General features: G+C 40.4%; 1 protein-coding gene across 1 annotated transcript; it reads right to left on the reverse strand.

The window, feature by feature from the left end:
* Positions 1-7,142: 7,142 nt before the first annotated feature.
* LOC133927657 (protein ACCELERATED CELL DEATH 6-like) lies at positions 7,143-11,122 on the reverse strand. Its single transcript, XM_062374099.1, has 3 exons — positions 10,335-11,122; positions 8,272-8,915; positions 7,143-7,916 (listed from the first exon to the last, which is right to left on the reverse strand). The coding sequence occupies exons 1-3, from the start codon at positions 11,071-11,073 to the stop codon at positions 7,143-7,145; spliced, it is 2,157 nt and encodes a 718-aa protein (XP_062230083.1). The 5' UTR covers positions 11,074-11,122.
* Between the last annotated feature and the right edge of the window lie 7,839 nt (positions 11,123-18,961).

The raw sequence follows: 18,961 nt of genomic DNA on the forward strand, positions 1-18,961 counted from the left end.
CTCAGGATAGCCTCACAAACCTTAATTGGGAGGATGTTCCTAATAGCTACTGCAAGCAGTGATGTCATCATCACATAGCAATCATGAGACTTCATCATGGCAAAATTTATTTTTAGCTCTTTCATCGAAACAAGTCATATGATGTTGGAAGAGTAATCGGAGGAAACTTTTACATTATGCAAGAACTCGTAGAGTTCTTTTTTCTCCTTGGATAGAGTGATAGCTATTGTGGGTAGGTTTTTTCCTTTGTCCATTTCATGTGCATGGAGATCTGGCCTTAAGCCCATTTCTTCAAGGTTAGCTTGCGAGTTCTCATGATCCTTTCCTTTTCCCTTCATATGGAGCAATGTACCAATAAAACTCTTGTATATATTCTTATTTACTTGCGTGTTGTCGATAGAGTGGTGAACATCTAATTTTTCCTAATACTCTAGCTCTATTAATATTGATTTCTTGTTCCACGTTCCTTTTTGTTCATCATCTTTGGAGGATCATTTTTGTTTGCCAAGGACAACATTGATACTCTTAACCTAATTGTGGACATCTTAACTATTGAAGTGCCTTGGAGGTAATTATTTCTCCCTTGTGTCATCGAATTGCTTGTCCATGTTTCGGTATGGGTGCTTCTTGGGAAGGAAACGTCAATGCCTTATGTAAACTATATCCTTTGAGTTGTTCAACCTCAAACTGCATGAGTCATCTAAGTAATGGGGGCAAGTTTCACGCTCTTACTAGACAAGTTACGAAGTGCTGGCAGATCATTGATGGTGACGAACAACATGGTGTGCGAGGGAAAGTACTCTTGCTTGTACTAATCCCAAACCTCAATGCATTCCGACCAGAGTTTCTTAAGATCATCGTCTAAAGGCTTGAGGTACGCATCGATATCGTTGCTAGGTTGTTTCGGTCTTGATATTAAGATCGACAACATAATGTACTTCTACTTGTTACAAAGCCAAGGTGGAAGGTTGTAGATCGACAATACAAAAGGCCAGGTGCTATATGAGGTACACATGTTACCGAATGTATTCATGCTATCTATGCTCATAGCAAACCTAATATTTCTCAATTCTTCAATGAACCAACCAAATGTAGAATCAATAGTTCACCACTGAGCGGAATCCATCGGGTGTTGTATCATTGTGTTGTTCTTACAACCCTCCTTATGCTAACACACCAATTGTTCCTCCTTTCTGTTAGCAAACAAATGCTTCAGATGACAAATTATAGGAAAATACCAAACCACTTTCCTAGGAGGCCCTTTACTTTTTTTGCCTCCATCCCCGTCACCACTGTCATTTCTACGCTTATATCGATGGGTTCCACAAATGGTGCATTGATCCATATATGCATACTCTCCACGAAAAAAAGATACAATCCTACTTATATGCATGTATTTTTTCTATTCTCAGTCCTAAAGGACAAATTATCTTCTTCGCGTTATAGACGCCCTCGGGCATCAAGTTCCCCTCCGGTAGCATGTCCCTTAGTAGATCCAGCAATGCTTCAAAACTCTAGTCAGTCCAACCAAAGGATGCCTTCAGCTGTAGAAGCTTTAGGTCACCAAATAGCCACGTGTACTTCTCCTTATAGTTAGGATAAAGGGGTGCCTTGGAATCTCACACAAAGCCCTAGAATTTAGCAAACTCACCACTATTATACTCGTCATGCCGCTTGACATCCCGCACCTTTTGGTCCACATTCTCCATAAAATCCTCGAGATCATTATCATTGACACATAATATGTCCTCGTTCCTAAGATCATGATCCATATCACTGGCTGAAATCCTTGATCCACACTGTCGGCATGGAGGCCCAGATCCATGTCTCCTTCATTAGGGCCTTCCTCACCATATTTGTTCCAATATGTACAATTCTCTTTAAATCCACACATGACCAAGTGTGCATGGACATTGTTTGGTTTCAGGAACTTTGTATCTTTCCCGCAATCGCAACATGGACAATAGATTGCCATTTTACCATGATCTTTCATATCCACCAAAGCAACACTCATGAAATACTTTACCTCCCTCAGGTACTCTGGACAAGTCCACCATCTAAAATGTAAAAACATTCATTCTTCATTAACAATTACCTTAATTGCATGACTAAGCATGGAATTAAAAATTCCATATAATTACACTAAATCTATGGTATATCGTGGTAGATCGGGAAAACCTAGTATCAAATCTAACATAAATACGACTCACTTGTACTAAGATTTTGGATAAAGATGCAAAATGGTCGATTACAACACAAAGTACAAAAAATCTACCAAACAGGGGTTAGAGGAGGAAGAAAGGGGGAGATGTAAACCTTCAAAGACCTAGTAACAATTCAAACTTCAAAATCAATAAGATATTAGAGAGTCTATAGTGGGCACGCACAGTAGCTGGTCAGCTCTTATAATAGAGCTAAGTCATCAGTGACGAATCATGATATACCCATCACTTATGACAAGTCATAAGTGACAGGACACAATATGACCCGTCACTTTTGACTAGCCTAGGGAGGCCTATCACCAATGCCAAGTTATAAGTGATGGGTCTTAACATCACCCGTCACTTATGACTGCTGCAGGGAGGCCCGTCACTTATGACTAGGTAATAATTGACGGGTCGTAATATGACAAGTCACTTGTAAGTCATGCAGGAAGACCTGTCACTTATGACTATGTAATACATGATGAGTGTAGTTATGACCCGTCACCAATATAATAAGTGATGGGTAATATTATTACCCCTCGCTAAAGATCTGTTATTAGTGACGGGCCAAGCTCTGATCCTGACCCGAGGCTACATAAGTGACGGGTTGTAGAAGGACCCGTCACTAAATCTTGTTTCCTTTGACTATTTTTCATATAGTGAGATAGAATTTGTGCCGACTATCCCAAGCTTTTTTCTGATATGTAAGTGATATCTTGGTGATCTTTATTCATGAATCTTTTCTCTATGATTGTGATGTGCATAACTTTAGGGAATATCATCTCTATCATCCCACCCACACCACCCCTTTTTCTTGTTAGTATCGAATTTGCCAATTCCTAAGTTTCTTAGATATGCACGCAATCACCATCAAATAACTGAGAAGCCTACTCCCATCCATTTTTCCTCTTGTGATTATGAGCAAGAATAATTTCTTTGTCATGTTAGTGAACTGAAAAGAAGAAGGATGATCAACAACCACCCTTTTTATCTTGTAGATTCTTTGTTGAAATTATTAACATGTCTAGGTGAATATGGCATTAAGAATACTAGGAGTTATCCCCTATCCATGACACCAAAATTTCAATTCTTCATCACTTGATGCATGTTAATTTGCAGAAACATAATACAATCCACTCGTGTCCGTTGTCGCTACATTCATAAACTCTTAAATCCTATGCACTCTCCCCTAACCTCAATCTAATTTTGGGACAAGATTCTTTTAAGGGGGAGGCTTGACACATCTCAGATTTCATCTACATGTCATCATCCATGTCATGAGCGTCCATGAGCATTTTGATGAATTATGTGAATTATTTAATTTGTGTTGAATTCAAATTGAATTAAACAGAGAAAATCAATGAAATGATAAAAACTCTATTAAATGAGGCATTACAAAGGAACTCACTTTTTCACCAAATAATATAGTGTTGGAAATAATTTTATAAATTAGTGCATCACTTGGCGAGAATATTAGTGAATTTTGTAGATTTTTTGGGAATTTCCTTGATGGCTTTAGAATTTCCATATGATTTAAAGGTAAGCTTTTTGGAGAATTTTAATTTGAATTCTACACATGTTTTTGAGTTGAGTCCTTTTCAAATGGATTCTTCTCAAATTATAGTTGCTACACATAAAATTTCAAGATTTTTGGACCACCCTAGCCCACCTGTTTGAACTGAGAGAGAGGGAGAGAGAGAGAGAGGTGCATTATTGGTCTTTTGTTCACTGTTCACCATGAACCCCACCTGTCATTGTCTCCCTTCTCCCAACAATTTCCGTGCATAGAACCGGCCATGCCATGCGGCCGATAATGCCTACTGGCCACCGAGTCACCCGTGCTCCCCAGCACCTTATCTTCTCCCCCACTGTTATAAGTCGAACGGGGGATTGTCCATTGTTTGTGAGCTCTAAGGCGTATTATGTTTCACAAAAATAATAATGATGGAATATGAGATTGTGCAGATGAGAGGATATTTGGGTGGGCATTAGGGATGGTTTGGGAAGGGAGTCTCGGTTGTTATAGGCTCTCTTGAATTGATTAAGCCGAATATGGTAAAGATGAACCAAATACATTTTGGATCTGCGATCTTTTGACTTGAACACCTATGGTATGAATGGGTTGGCTTGTAGAAGGGACTTGAGGTTGCTCTGGTAGTGGACCTAAGTGGCCTTCAAACCGAGAGGTGCATACCCAAACAGTCGGGGTATAATTAGGATTGTCACGGGTACCACCTCTTGCAATGTGATTAGTTGCATGCATGAATTATATGGTCTCATGTCATGTGGGTAAAGTACTCCCATATAGAGTGTAAAATCATTTGCAATTGCCGCGCTCTTGGAAATGACATTCTTAATGCCCATTGGACATCAATCGTAGAGTTTCATGAATTTGAGGCATGTTTAGATATGGGATGGTGGAAGTTGGTTCTTGTATATCTTATGCTTGATAATACCTTGTTTACTTGTTGGTTATGGATATCAATTTGTTGTCCTGTGAGGATAGTCATTATTGTAGGTTTATGTAGTTGCTCATACATATGTTGTTTTAAATTGCTTTTTCACATAAATTAATTTAACTTGTGGCCTGTTACTTTATATATACCTTAGGAGTAAGTCATGCAAGTATGTTCGTATTGATGGTGCTATTATTGAGATTTTTTAGTGAGGATGAGCTTGTTTATGCTTACTTTGTGCCTGCCGATGTCAGTGATAAGCAAGAGTAGTGCCATACTACTCGGGCTAACCCCAGTGGTGCCTAAGGGCAATGGTGCCACTTGTCTTTAGTTGTTTAGTTTATTCTGCTGCACATAGATGTTAACTTGCTACATGATAAATTTGATGTATTTTGCTTTGTCTAGCTTATTTTAATGTTTTGTTGAGAGCAAGGACTTGTATGTACTTTAATTACTTGCTCTTTATTATGTCTTGAGATAATATGCTTGTTGTAAAGGTATGTGTTATGATCTTTAGACATATAAACACATACCAAGACTTCCATAATTGGACTTGTTTTAATCGAGTTAACGGCTGGGATGGACGTATTTAGATGTGGGACATGGCATGTCCAATGACACTTAGTTTGGTTAGTTGTATTAGCTCTCAACTTTTATTGACGGCCAATCCATTTGATTGAACTGAGTACAATTTGGACGACTCTCACATAGACCAAAGCAAAATATAACATTTTTGAAATCCGCATAACAAAATCTACAGCTTTCATGTAGACACTTAGTTTTATTCTATCGTTACAAGGGCGTAAATCACAACGGAAAATAGAGGACCAAATCTACCTATGAGTTCTCATCAGTGAACTTCTACAGACAACCATCGACACATATTGCTCCAAACATTTTATAATTATATGAGCAGATAGGTTACAACATTATATACAACTTTCGTTATCATGAGAAAAAAATCATTAAAGCCTCTGAATTTGCCTACGAACAGAAAATGAATCTTGAATCCAACCCTGCTACACAACAAACTTCCAACCTATATTGTGCCTAACCCACTGGCCCAAAAATGTTAAAATATAGGTGAAAGGTGGGGATTTCATACCTAAGTCACCTACTGTTTGGTACTGTGGCACGTGGCTACTGTAGCATGATAGTAGCAGGGTGGCAGCTATAGATGGCCAAATAGGCCATGCCTATTGGCCTAGCCCGAGGCCTGGTACCGTTGGCATGGCCCAGGCACGTTATGAGGCCACGAGCACACCTGGATCCGGTTATTTTTTATTTTGTATATTTTTTATTTTATAGCTATTTTAATCTATTTTCTATATGTTTTATCTCATTTTCATCTATTTCTATATTTTTATATTTTTAAGCTATTTTTTATTTTTCGGGCCAATCGTGCCATCAGGCCGACCGTGTGCCATCGGACCGGCCGTGAGCCGTCGGGCCGCCCACGGCGCCATGCCCGTCGTTCCCGTCGGGCTGCAATCGTGCCAAGGCCGGCTCGGTACGACACGATGCATGATGGGCTATGCCGTGGGTCAAGGGCACGACACGCGAGCTAGCACGACACAACCTGTTACACTAGCCTAGCTATCAGGCTGTGCCTAGCTGGGCCGGTGCCGGGCCGACCCAATTGGCCCATTTGGACACTTTTGGTGGCAGGCAAGTGGGGGGAGGGAGGGCGAGACAGCCAACCCTAAGGGGAAAAGGCGGTCACTTTGGGGCTTAGGCCTACTGTGTGGTGCAGCCTAGTCCTAGGTTGGGCCCAAGAGGGGAAAATGGGGTTGGCTGGCCTCCAAAGCCAACCTAATATTATGTCTTCCTATTTTAAACATTATACCAAGGTATTTTCACTTTCCACCTTAAAAAACGAATTTGTTACTAACATACTTGTGGGGGTGAAAATTAACTTATGAGTACCTTCATCGGGGAGTTTTTTTTTTTTTGCAATTTTTCCTTTGGAAAAAAGCTCAAATTAACTTATTTTTTGGGAAATAAAAGAGGGTTTTGTTTTTGTCTAAAATTTTGTAGAGAGAGAAAAAATGCAGAAAAAATAAGATGCAACCGTTTGAATTTCTTTTTGTTCTTGCAGGAATAATGACAGAGTTTTGTTACGTTTTGCGATGATTCAGGATTTTCTTTATAAAACTAAAGTCCAACTACTCTAGTAAGGAATGTTCATAATATTAGGTTGTATTGAATAGAGTACTCTATAAACTACTCTATTCAATACAACCTAATTAATAGAGTGCTGGTACCATAAAAAAACTCTTTAAGTATTATTGTTCATAATTTTATAACAAATGTTTAAACAAACCAATAGCTATAGAGAAGTACATCAGATGCTTACACCCGAACGGCAGGTACAAAGATGCTTAGGCTTGAAACAAAGTAGAAAAGAAATTGTTCGGAAAATAAAATTATATGGGACAACCTTGATACAACCTTGCATGCCATCCATCACAGCCGTCTTGAATCACACGTACCCCAACAGACGGGTCAATGGGCGCGCAATGCTGTTTGTGTGGTTTCCCAACAGGCCGAAGAGTATGATGTAGGGCCAGAACATATACACCATGTTGACTATGAATCCAGTCCCCAAGTACTTGAGCAATGCCACCGCTCCTACCTTTCTGCTAAGGACGATAGCTGTGTCAACCAATAGCATCCGCAAAAAGATGAGTGCATCGAGCAACACAAGAGCTGTCATCGCGCAGGTCGCAATGGCAGTGGCCGGGGCCACTGGAGAGAGCAGTAGATATAGGGCAAATGCGAAGGCGGCACAGAAGCTTCTCGCGGATCCGAGCAGCAACGCCAACGAGAAGGAGACTAACTTGATTCGTTTCTCTATGTCGACAGCAGCTGTACCACAGTATACGAGCGTGAAGGTGGCTATTGTCGAGCAGCTGAATGCTATTGTGTTGGCAATGATAAACCCGTCGAAAGCATATTTCCCGGCCATGATGGGGGTGCCGGTGGGTTCTGAGCCACCAGGCATTGGTGCGCCAGCGAGCTTGATGTTACCTCGGCTCTCGTCGGTTCCGCCGGGCATTGTGAAAACCGCCGCGAATGTCGCCGTCGCGACGAGCACTGAGCAGATGCCGACAATCTGTGCAAACTCAGTTATCTTCTTCGACTCTTCATCCTTGTCTAGCTTGAGAACGAGCTTTTCTTTGAAGCGATCGCGCCGACAGTTGCCGTTCTGAGCGTTTGCAAAAGTTAGCATACCCAGTATCCTACGCTGGGCTTGCTGCAAGACCAAACAAACACCAAAATGTTAATTATATTTTTCCATTCCTTTTCTAATCAATTAAATCAACATATAATATATATAACAACCCACCTATGTTATCCCTATATGCAGTGTTAATTTGCAGTAATTTTCACTAAAATTACAAAATGTGTAGTACTGCAATTTAAGTGCATATGCATGCTATTCTAGGGACTGAGAGATAAAAATTCTCAGGTGAGTGAAAATTAGTAAAAACTAAAGACTATTTATCATTCGTATAAAGAGAACACAATTATTCCCTAAAAACGGGAAGATATTCTCTTTTTTTCTGATTAGTTGGAAAACAAAGAGTAAGAGTAGCCGAATTATTTACCATCCCGAAATAAAATCCTGAAGGAGCTTTGCTCTTAGAAAGATCCATGGGGGTGTTTCCCTCTTCATTTGGCAAGTTCAGGCGAACATGTCGGTTCTTGATGAGAGCCTGGAATATGCCCAAATCTCCTCCAAGGATAGCTAGGTGCAGGGCAGTGTTCCCTTGGTTGTCCTGGACATTCAGGATGGACTTAAAGTCTGGTCTCATGCACACAAATTTCACGATAGTACTTCTCTTCTTCTCAACAGCAGTATGAAGGAAGGTTCTCCCCTGAGAATCGAGCAAGCCGGCGCAGCCAGCACACTCGGTGAGCAAGATGATGACAGCCACCAGATTGCCTGCCGAGGCAGCAACGTGCAACGGAAACAACCCGTCGATGTCGGGCTGAAACGCTGAAGACGGATCAGATTGCACCAGTTGGTAGAGTGGAAGCATCAACCACCCGTAGAATTTGACAAGGCACTTTGCCGGGCCAAAGTAGATGCCGTAGGAGTAAAATTCGAGGGTCCTCGCCATGAAAACAAAAAGGAAAAATTCGAGGGAAGGATCATCCGCTGATGCAGCGAAGTGCATTGGTGTACTTCCAGAGATGTCCAGTTCTTTGGTCAGGTCTTTGTTCCATCGAAGTAGCTCCTTTGTCATGTCTGTAATTGCTATTACTTAGTTAGACAGAGCTAAAAGACAAACTGAACAGCACTACATTTAGCAGGCATCCCATTCACCTTTTTTCTCTTTTCAAAAAATGTAAGAGTAAATTTATAAAAACTACAGGTCTTTGGCACGTGTAAGAAAACTACACATATAAGAGATTCTATCAAAGAACTATACATTAAGCAACACCCATTATAAAAATACACATTTATGCGAGTGTGTCACATTTAACAGGCCCGGATATGGCTAAATGGTCTCGCAATCCATTTACCCATGCATTGGCCGTGGCTTGGCCATGTTCTTTCCACACCATGACATTTTTTTTCCCGGCTTGTGGCAGCCCATTTAGACATGTCACGTCCCATGGAATAGCCAAAAGTTTAAGTTTTGAAAGAGAAAAATAGAAAAGGTTTTAATTTAAAACTATTAATTAAAAAGGCATAGAGAATAAAAACATTTCTAGGATAAATATTTAATTTTCTTATACATAGGCCAAAGAACATGTAGCCCTTTTGAAATTTACTAAAATTACAAATGGGATATCTTTGTGATCGAGGCCTATGCACATTCAAACTTTTGAGAAAAAAATTCTTTCAAACGTTATCAATGATCAAAACAACATTCGTCCAATTTAATTGATCACATGAAAACTATACTAGCCGATTGTAATCTAAGTTCCTAACGTTGTATACTTTTACAATTTCTACAAAACATAATTTTGGTCAAGAATTGCTCACTCGGTATAATGACTCTTTCACATAATGAGTTCGCTCCGTACCATTCAATAAATCTTGGAAAGAAAGAATCTTGAAACATGTCACATTATGAAGGACAATCACAAATGAAATTATTTCCATCAAAGTCAATTATCATTTGCTTGATAGGGAAGAAAAAAAAAGGGAAATTCATCTTTCAACTTCAATGTACTCCCTCCAATCATAAATATATGTCGATTTGAATAAGAGATAGTCTTCAATACATAGAATTGACCACTACTTTCTACTCAAATATATTTATAAAATTTATTAAATTTATGATATTATGAAAGCATTTTTTAAGACAACTCTAGACATATGATTTTAAGATTTACAAACTAAATATTTTGAAAGCTATTGTTAATCAACTCTGTGTTACTACAAATCTATGCTCCTAATTTTAATAGCTTAAATTTGACTTAGAGGTTAGAGCATAAAGATTTGATTTCACGGTTTATTTCCCATATATACATCTAGGGTCTACCATATAATAATTATAATTATCGGCCGCCAGATTGAAGGTTGTCATATATAGTTTAGTTTCCAGCTTTTTCTAATAATTTCTAGTATCCTTTTTCTGAACATATCTAAGCGCCCTGTTATTGACTTTAAGAGAAAAAGGTAAAGACTTAATGTTAAGAATCAAGAATACTTCACTTTTGCTGTGGAGAACAGCAGTATGTAAGGCACTCTGCCCATGTGGGCCGGAGTACGCCAGCTTATTGTCCTGAGCAATCAACTCACTAGCAATAGAGCGATGATCCAGCGAGGTGGCCAGGTACAATGGCGATGTACCATCGTTGGCAATCACACGGGCCAACTCCTTGTCCTCGGACATCAATGTCTTGACCATACATATACCAGTACGGTCGCCAAAGCGGACCGCCTCGTGCAGCGCCGTCTCCCCACGCTTGTTCTGCATCCTCAACATGGTCTTCCTCTCGTCGCCACTGGTAGTCTGATTAATAAGGAGGGAGACCATATGATCGTTCCCAGCCCGCGCGGCACAGTGCAGTGGCGTATCTCCGTTGCCGTTGCACGCGACAAGCATCTCCTTGGCCTTGCTGGAGATGGCCTCAGCCATCTTCAAGTACCCTGAATGGTTCCCACTGGCCGCCACCACATGGAGGGCAGAGGTCCCATTGGTGGCAGCTGCCTCGTAGACCGCCGGGGCCTCCTCCAAATGAATGGAAACTTCGCGGCTCAACGCAGCGGACACCGCCGCTCCTCCGTCTTCCTTTTCGAGAAATTTCTCTAACCATTCAGAGTTACCGGAGCATGCGGCCCTTAGCAGCTCGGGCCGCCTGGCCACGACAAGGTCCTGCATTACACGCTTGTCGTGGGCCTTCTTCTCATGGCTGTAAAGCGGCGACCTCGAAATGTTGCTTGACTCCATTGCTTCACTCGCACCACTCGAGCCCTAGCTATGGATGTGATGTATGCTTGGTGGCCAGTGGCGGAGCCAGCGGAGGCTCGAGGGGGTGCTGATCTCACTACCGGAATTTGAAGGTTTGCCGAGTGTCCTATTATTTGCCGAGTGCATTTTGTCGCGCACTCGGCAAACGACCCCTACGCCGAGTGCTGCACGAAAGCACTCGGCAAATAATTAGGCACTCGGCAAATTCAAGAATATACACTCGGCAAAGAATAGCACTCGGCAAACTCAAGAAAATACACTCGGCAAAGTCGGGCACTCGGCAAACATCACGCCATGTGTCCCTTCGGACGTAATCTGACGGCGCATCCCTCCTTTGCCGAGTGTCGTCTAACGGACACTCGGCAAACATTTCTTATTTTACTTTTTTAGGACACGAAAATGTTTTTCTCTTTTATTTTCTTTTTGTTTTCTTTTGTTCTCTTTTATTTTTTTTCCCCTCTCTTTCCATGTTAAAAATTGGTATTTTTCTGGATCCGTTTGCAATTTTTATGTCATTAAGTGCATTTCTAGGTTTTTAATGAATATAAGTCAAATTTGTACTGCAAGTACATGAAATAATGGAAAAAACAATGGGTAGAAAAATCATATTTATGTTGTTGAGTCTATTTTTAGACCTTACCCAAGAAATGAAAAGAAATTTGAAACATCTGGGTGGCAACACTTGACCACCAACATGTAGCTTATTGGTTTTTTAATTCTAAAAAAAGCAAACGAAATCTGAAAAATATAAGACTTGCCATGGTGTCATGATATGATACGTAGAGGCTATAGTAAAAATTTGAGAAGGTTTCACAAAAGTTGTCACGTACGATGCTTAGAAACCGAAGCATCTCCGAGGAAGGATCGTGGTTTCGAGACGGAACGGATCAGGTTTGAAGCCGAAGTGACGATTGAATCATCGTTTGACCTTGAAACTTTTTCTACACTCAACATACAACATAGCATATTCCATGTTAAAATTTGGTATTTTTCTGGGTCCGTTTGCAATTTTTAATTCATTAAGTACATTTCTAGGCTTTTAATGGATATAAGTCAAATTTGTACTGCAAGTGCATGAAATAATGGAAAAAAATGGGTAGAAAAATTATATTCATGTTGTTGCGTCTATTTTTAGGACTTACTCAAGAGATGGAAAGAAATTTGAAATATCTGGGTGGCAACACTCGACCACCAACATGTAGCTTACCATGATGTAAAAAAATAAATAGATGAAAAGAAAAAAACATAAAACAAATAAAATAAAGAAAGAAAAAACAAAGAAGTAAAGAAAAACTAAACAACACTTTTGAAAAAAAAAACATTCTTAAAAAAAATCAGTTTTTTACCGAGTGTCTGTGTTTTAACACTCGGCAAACAATGAAATAATTTTTTTCCCGTGACCGCGCCTTTTTTTTCGTCGGCCACGCCTTTTTTTTTTCCGGCTGCGCGTTATTCATTCGTTCAATTCCTGTAGTTAACTGTTCATCGCTGTACGTCGCGCAACAAACCGTCGGATGGAAAGACCAGCGTGGATCGCTAGCACGTGTTCCCGCACCGACGCTTCCAATCAGATATTTTCCCCACCGGTGATTCCAAGGCAGCAAAAAAAAAAAGCAGAGAGCTCCTCCCCACCTGAGCTTCCACACTCTTCTTCTCCATCCCCCCCTCCCCACCGGACCAACTCTGCTGTCCACCTTCATCGACCCGACCTCCAAGTTTTCCCCGTGTAGACGGCATCAAGCCGCGCAACTGGACGCCGGGGGAAGCCGTTCATCGATCTGGAAGCCGAGCAGCTGCACGCCAGCGGAAGCAACGCCAACGGAAGAACTTCGGGGAGCTCCTACCGCATCAAGCCGAGTATCTGTAGGCAGGCGTTCGTCGACCCGGTGGGAGCTCCTGCCGCATCAAGCCGAGCAGCTGATGCCGGCGTTCGTCCACCCGATGGGAGTTCCTGCCGCATCAAGCCGAGCAGCTGCACGCCCGCGCCGAGCAGCTGCATGCCGACGGAAGCCCTTCATCGACCCGGCCTGGGAGCTCCTGCCGCGTAGGCGCCATCAAGCCGAGTAGCTGGAAGAAGCATAAAGAAGCATAAAAGGTTGGGCCTCCGTAGCTGCTCTGGAGACTCTTCCTGCGTAGCCTCCGTGAAGTTCGGCCTCCGTAGCTAGCTCCAAAGAAATAGCCTGAAGAAGCATAAAAGGTTAGCCTCCATTTTCCTCACGCCAACTTCAGCTGTCCATTTTTAGTGCTAGACGTGTTCATAACATATTGCATAGTAAAATCACTGCCTGATGGTTTGCCCTGAATCAATGTCTTTAATCTATCAAGACATTACCATAATTCTGAAGACCGTAGGATCTAAATTTCGCTTGAAACTGGGAGCAGCTTTTACAGTATAATGACCATGATTGGCTCTCTGAGAGAATACCTTTCATTGATAATATTGGAATCCACAGTGCAATGGTTAGAGTTGTTCTTCTGAATACAATGGCCAGAATTACCTCTCTGAGTGAATATCTTTCATTGATAACATTGTTTAATCTGTGTCTAAAATAGTATGATAGATAAATTTACATTTCCCCTTCTGAGTCAAAATAAGGGGGGAAAAATCCACATGTATTGCTAGGCATTAAGCTTGACAGTGCTTAAGATACATGTACATAACATATGATCTCACTCCAACTTCAGCTGTCCATTTTTAGTGCTAGACATGTTCACAAGCATAGTAAAATCCCTGCCTGTGGTTTGCCCTGAATCAATGTCTTTAATCTATCAAGACATTACCATAATTCTGAAGACCGTAGCATCTAAATTCCGCTTGAAACTGGGATGTCCTTCTTCTTTGCCACAATTCATTACTACTTTTGAGTCCTGAAGCAATTGAAGTAGTGTGAACTGTCAACTATAGTTCTTTTCATATGTGAGATTGTGTGCGCCAGGTTAATGCCTTATTGGAACCTGCAAAACTGCTGCCTGTTTGGGATTTTTTGAGAGTCGCCAGGTTAGCATCCAACCATCTGAAGCAGATTTACATCTTTACAATATATATTTCTTGATCAAAATGTTACTTCTTTAGGCCAATCCAGTCCACTGAGGATCCAAGAATATTGAAATTCATGCTTCCATTTTTTTTCTACACTAAGTCTCACAGTTCTGTCGCTGACAGTGATTTTTGTAGTTATTCCCTTTGGATGATACTTATTATTTGTATATGTCATGCTTCTGTCAACATGTAATAATACTTATTGGTCAATTGTAAGTATTTCCTGATCAAAATGTTGTTTTTCCTGTAAATTTTCCACCCCAGACTTAACCACTAGGTTTACTCACCCTCCTTCCATTGTTTTGCAAGCTTCTTCCTCTTTTTGTAGAACCGGAAAGGAATCTCAATTTGTATTAAGAAAAATTTGGGTGAGTTCAACCTGTCAACGTACAATATTCTAAATTCATTTGATAGTTTTTGTTATGTTACAAAAATGCAATACAAAAAATGATGCATATTTTTCTTAGTTGCTAAAAAGGTTAATCCAAAAAATATTCCTAAAGATGTTTGGCTTGCCTGTTGATCGTTAGATAAGGTTCTCATGGGTTTGACCTGTTTAACTTCAGCAACAACTTCAAGTGTAAAACGAGCTACAATCGTACAGAGATCAACTCATATGGATATTTGGATTGAATTGTAAACTAAGTTGTTAAGTCAAGAAAATTCTCCCTGAATGGAGTTGCCTAGAGCTCCGAACCACTCTGTAGTTTACTGCATTTTCCTTATGCTATTTTACACATGTTTCGTTGATTGAAGTTGTACACATGTTTCAACAATTTTTACTCAGTTGGGTTTCCTTTCTTTTCAGGTTTACATGTATGGAAGATCTCCTTGTAGCAGTTGTTAATGTCTAGAATGTACTGTATATGATCCTTTTCTAGTGCTCAAATGTGATACCCATCATGTCCTATGTAAGCTATGTAAACATGAATGTGCTATGTAAACATGAATGTGAAGTTGTATTTGTCAAAGTTGAATCTGGATGTGATGTATCTGCCTTGTCTAATGAATTTCGAATTTATTATGTGATGGTATGAAATGCAGTGATATATATATATATATATATATATATATATATATATATATATATATATATATATATATATATATATATATATATATATATTGTTTTGAATTGTAGCGATTTTTGGAAACGAAATCAAAAAATATATATATATATAACCCTTTGCCGAGTGTAAACACTCGGCAAAGAGTAAGGGTTTGCCGAGTGTAGACACTCGGCAAACCGGCCGTTACGGCCCTGCTGCCGTTTAGTCGTTTTTTTTTTGCCGAGTACCGGATTTGACTCTTGGCAAAGAGTTTGCCGAGTGCGCGATAGAAAACACTCGGCAAACAGCTGTTTGCCGGCACTGTGTATGCCGACAGCTGTTTGCCGAGTGTTACACTCGGCAAACACTTTGCCGAGTGTTTTTAAGCCTTCGCCGTGTGCCCTAGTCACACGACAAAGTACCGAAATCCGGTAGTGTCTCCTTCATCCAAACAAGTTCCAAACAAGGGGTGCTGATCCTCTCCTTCTTCTTCCATCTCCTCCTACATCATCTTCTCTGTAAAGAAGCTATATGAGAAGTTGTAAGCTGACAGGGGGTGCTGCAGCACTCCCAGCACCCCTCCTGGATCCGCCCCTGTATGGTGGCAATATATGTTAAGTGCATACTGCTCATCGTTCTTAGACGACGTGAGTGTGCATGAATATATATGTATATATATATTGGGTTTTGGTTGAGTTGGCTACCAGTCGACCATGTAGAGCATCTGTTCGTTGCGTGTGTCAACCTGTAGCGCCAGCTCGCTCTTTCTGTCTCTCGGTGCCCAGCATCGCTATCTATGTGATCCTTGAAACGTTCCGAACAGAATATATTCTTTACCTCTGCCAATAAACGTATGAGACAGCAGCAGGCGAAAAATTGTACCACGTCATCTCTTGCAGCCTGCACGTGCTGAGGAAGGTCTTTCTTTATTCCATGCGTGTTAAGAAGGTATTTCTTTATTCGTATATGAGTGGTGGGAAGAAAATGGCCAGTGTGAAACAATAAATGTCTCTGGCTAGAGCTGGGACGACTTTGTTGTGCTGCACCCTTCTCTGTATCTGTAGCGTGCCCTTTACTTTTTCCTATTTTTTCATTTAGCAAAGTGAAACAACGCAAGAATCACGTTTGGTATTTTACTTTACATGGATTACATTGATAGCATACACTGTGTAAAAAGCAGACTAAAGAAACACTATATAACTTATGATAAAAATGACGCGTTGTAGTTGTAACCCGTCACTAATGACGATTCATCAGTAACGGGTCATCCTAGACGAACAATTGGTGATGGGTGAAAACTGACCTATCACTAATGACAGGTCATCATATACCAATCATTAGTGATAAGTTAAATTTTGACCTGTCATCAATAATAAATTCATTAGTGACATATCTTCTAGACTTATCATTAGTGACAGATCAAGTTATGATTTATCACTAATGACAATATTCACAAATATTTGACTCAGTTTCGGTAGTAAAATTTTTTGAATTCAAAGTGAAATATTTTTATTTTTATTTTCTCTTATTTTTCTCACTTTAGCACTATTAGAATAGAAAACATTGTATATTTCTACTCAAGTTTGTTGTAAGGGACGGCGCCTATGGACACAAATATGCGTTCTAAAAATAGTGCAGAAACTTCCGGAGACCATAAATCAATCTTACAGGTCATTTTTGGCATCGAAAAATTTGCCGAACCAAATATAACTTTTTTAGATGTCCGTAGAGTAAAAAAACATCAAATTCGGAGTATGTGTACAAAAGTTATATCTATTATACCGAAGGCATTCCAGTCAGTGTCTACTGTACAATGAACATTAGTGATGGGTAATAACTGTGACTTGATAAGTGATATGCACAGTTATGATCCGTCACTTATAACTTTCGACAAATAGGTTAAAAGAATATTTATCTAGCTCCCTTCAGAACGCACGTGAGCATGACGGATCATAACTGTGACTCATCGCTTATGACTTGATAAGTGACGTGTTATAACTATGACCCGTCACATATAACCTTCGGCAAAAAGGTTAAAAGGATATTTATCTGGCTCCCTTCAGAACAAACATGAGGGTGACATGATAAGGCTGCTACACGTGCAAGGCTAGATCGCGAGTTCGATTCCCTGGAACGCGAAGTATGAAAATAATATGAAAATTTGCTGAGTGGTGATAGCACTGAGTTGGGTTGGCTCAGTTAAAAAATATATTTTTTTTATCCAAAAAGTGTGAATACCGTTCATCAGTCATAAGTGACGGGTCATTAACTATGACCTGTCACTTATAACTTGTAATAAGTGGTGGGTCAGAGTTATAACCCGTCATTTTTGAATTTTATTAGTGACGGATCAAGTTTTGATCCATCACTAATAAGGTCATTGGTGCATCACTAATAAGTTCATTGTAATGGGTTCTTACCCGTCATTTATAATTAGTTATCAGTGACGTATTCAGGATGACAGGTATAGGATTCGTCACCTATATCGATTATTACTCATCACTTATAATATTTTTTCATGTAGTAATATTCAAAGTTTAGAACCAAAACTACACTACAGACCTGACTGCTATCTTCCTGATGATAGAACCTGCAAGTGCTTTGATCCGTAATAGCTCAATTCACATTTGCTTCATCCTTGCTTGGCCAGAGGAGATGATCTCCTCTTTATGTTCCGTTAATTGTTGAAAACATAATAATTCGATTCCACAAATTCCATGTTGGTAGCAAAATTAAGGAGGAGGACACAAGTTGTCTGAACACTGATGCGTCACCTGTCCCACCAGTCATTCTGCCTTTCACAACTGGCCAGTACTAATTGAGGTTGAATTAATAGATCCAGCGGGCCAAATTTGCCTTACAAACAAACAATGCATTGATGGAATATAGTCAATTGTTTTGTCACCTGTACTGCAAAGAGGGCACCTGGTTGCATGGTAGACACCTTCATCTTAGCTTATCTGCAATCCAACATAAATGTTTTATGCCAGCCAAGTGAGAAGGGTTGCATGTGCATGTGCCCATACTACAACTGAAACCCCAATCCACCACCGGCTATCACTGCAAGTTCACTCAGTCCGACAGGCACAAATGTTCTACCAGAAAAAAATAGGTAATGGTAATGATAACAACTTATCACTACTGGTTGTTAATAAAAACCACTATCATTATTGATTTTTATTAGAATCGATATTGATAACTAGTATCGATGCTAGTTTTTTTTCTAAAAACTGGCAGTGATATCTAACGTCCCTAGCCATTTTTTCTATGACCTCCTCTCGTGGTCTATGTTCACTCTCTCGCCTCATTTCTCCTATCTCCCTCACCTTGCTTCTATGGTCACGGTCTCTCACTTTCAGATCCAGATCGAAGGAAGATTCCAAGCGTGAAGGAGTGTTAAGGGGAAGAGGGCTTCTTCGTAGAGGTCTCCTTTGCCCAGGAGGAAGTCAAGGTCGCGGTGCCAAGGATGTGGATACCAGTGAACATCTGGACGTTAGCTCCATCAATGCCATTTTAGTTCCTCCTCTCTTTCTTAGATCCAGATCTGAGGATGCTGATCCGGCACGCAGGTCCTAGATCGACAACGGATGGGGCGATAGAGTTGCTCATCCTGCTGCATTGTGGCATCGACTAAGGACAACAGCAATCCCTAGGTTTGGCCGAGGTCGGTTCCGGCGAGCATGTTCCACATTTTTTGACAAGGAGAACCAGATCCACAACCGTGTCAAGGTTTTATTATGAAGGGAGTGGTGAATCAATTTGTAGAACCAAATTGGAT

The sequence above is a fragment of the Phragmites australis genome, chromosome 8 (genome assembly GCF_958298935.1).
Source record: "Phragmites australis chromosome 8, lpPhrAust1.1, whole genome shotgun sequence".
NCBI classification, from domain to species: domain Eukaryota; kingdom Viridiplantae; phylum Streptophyta; class Magnoliopsida; order Poales; family Poaceae; genus Phragmites; species Phragmites australis.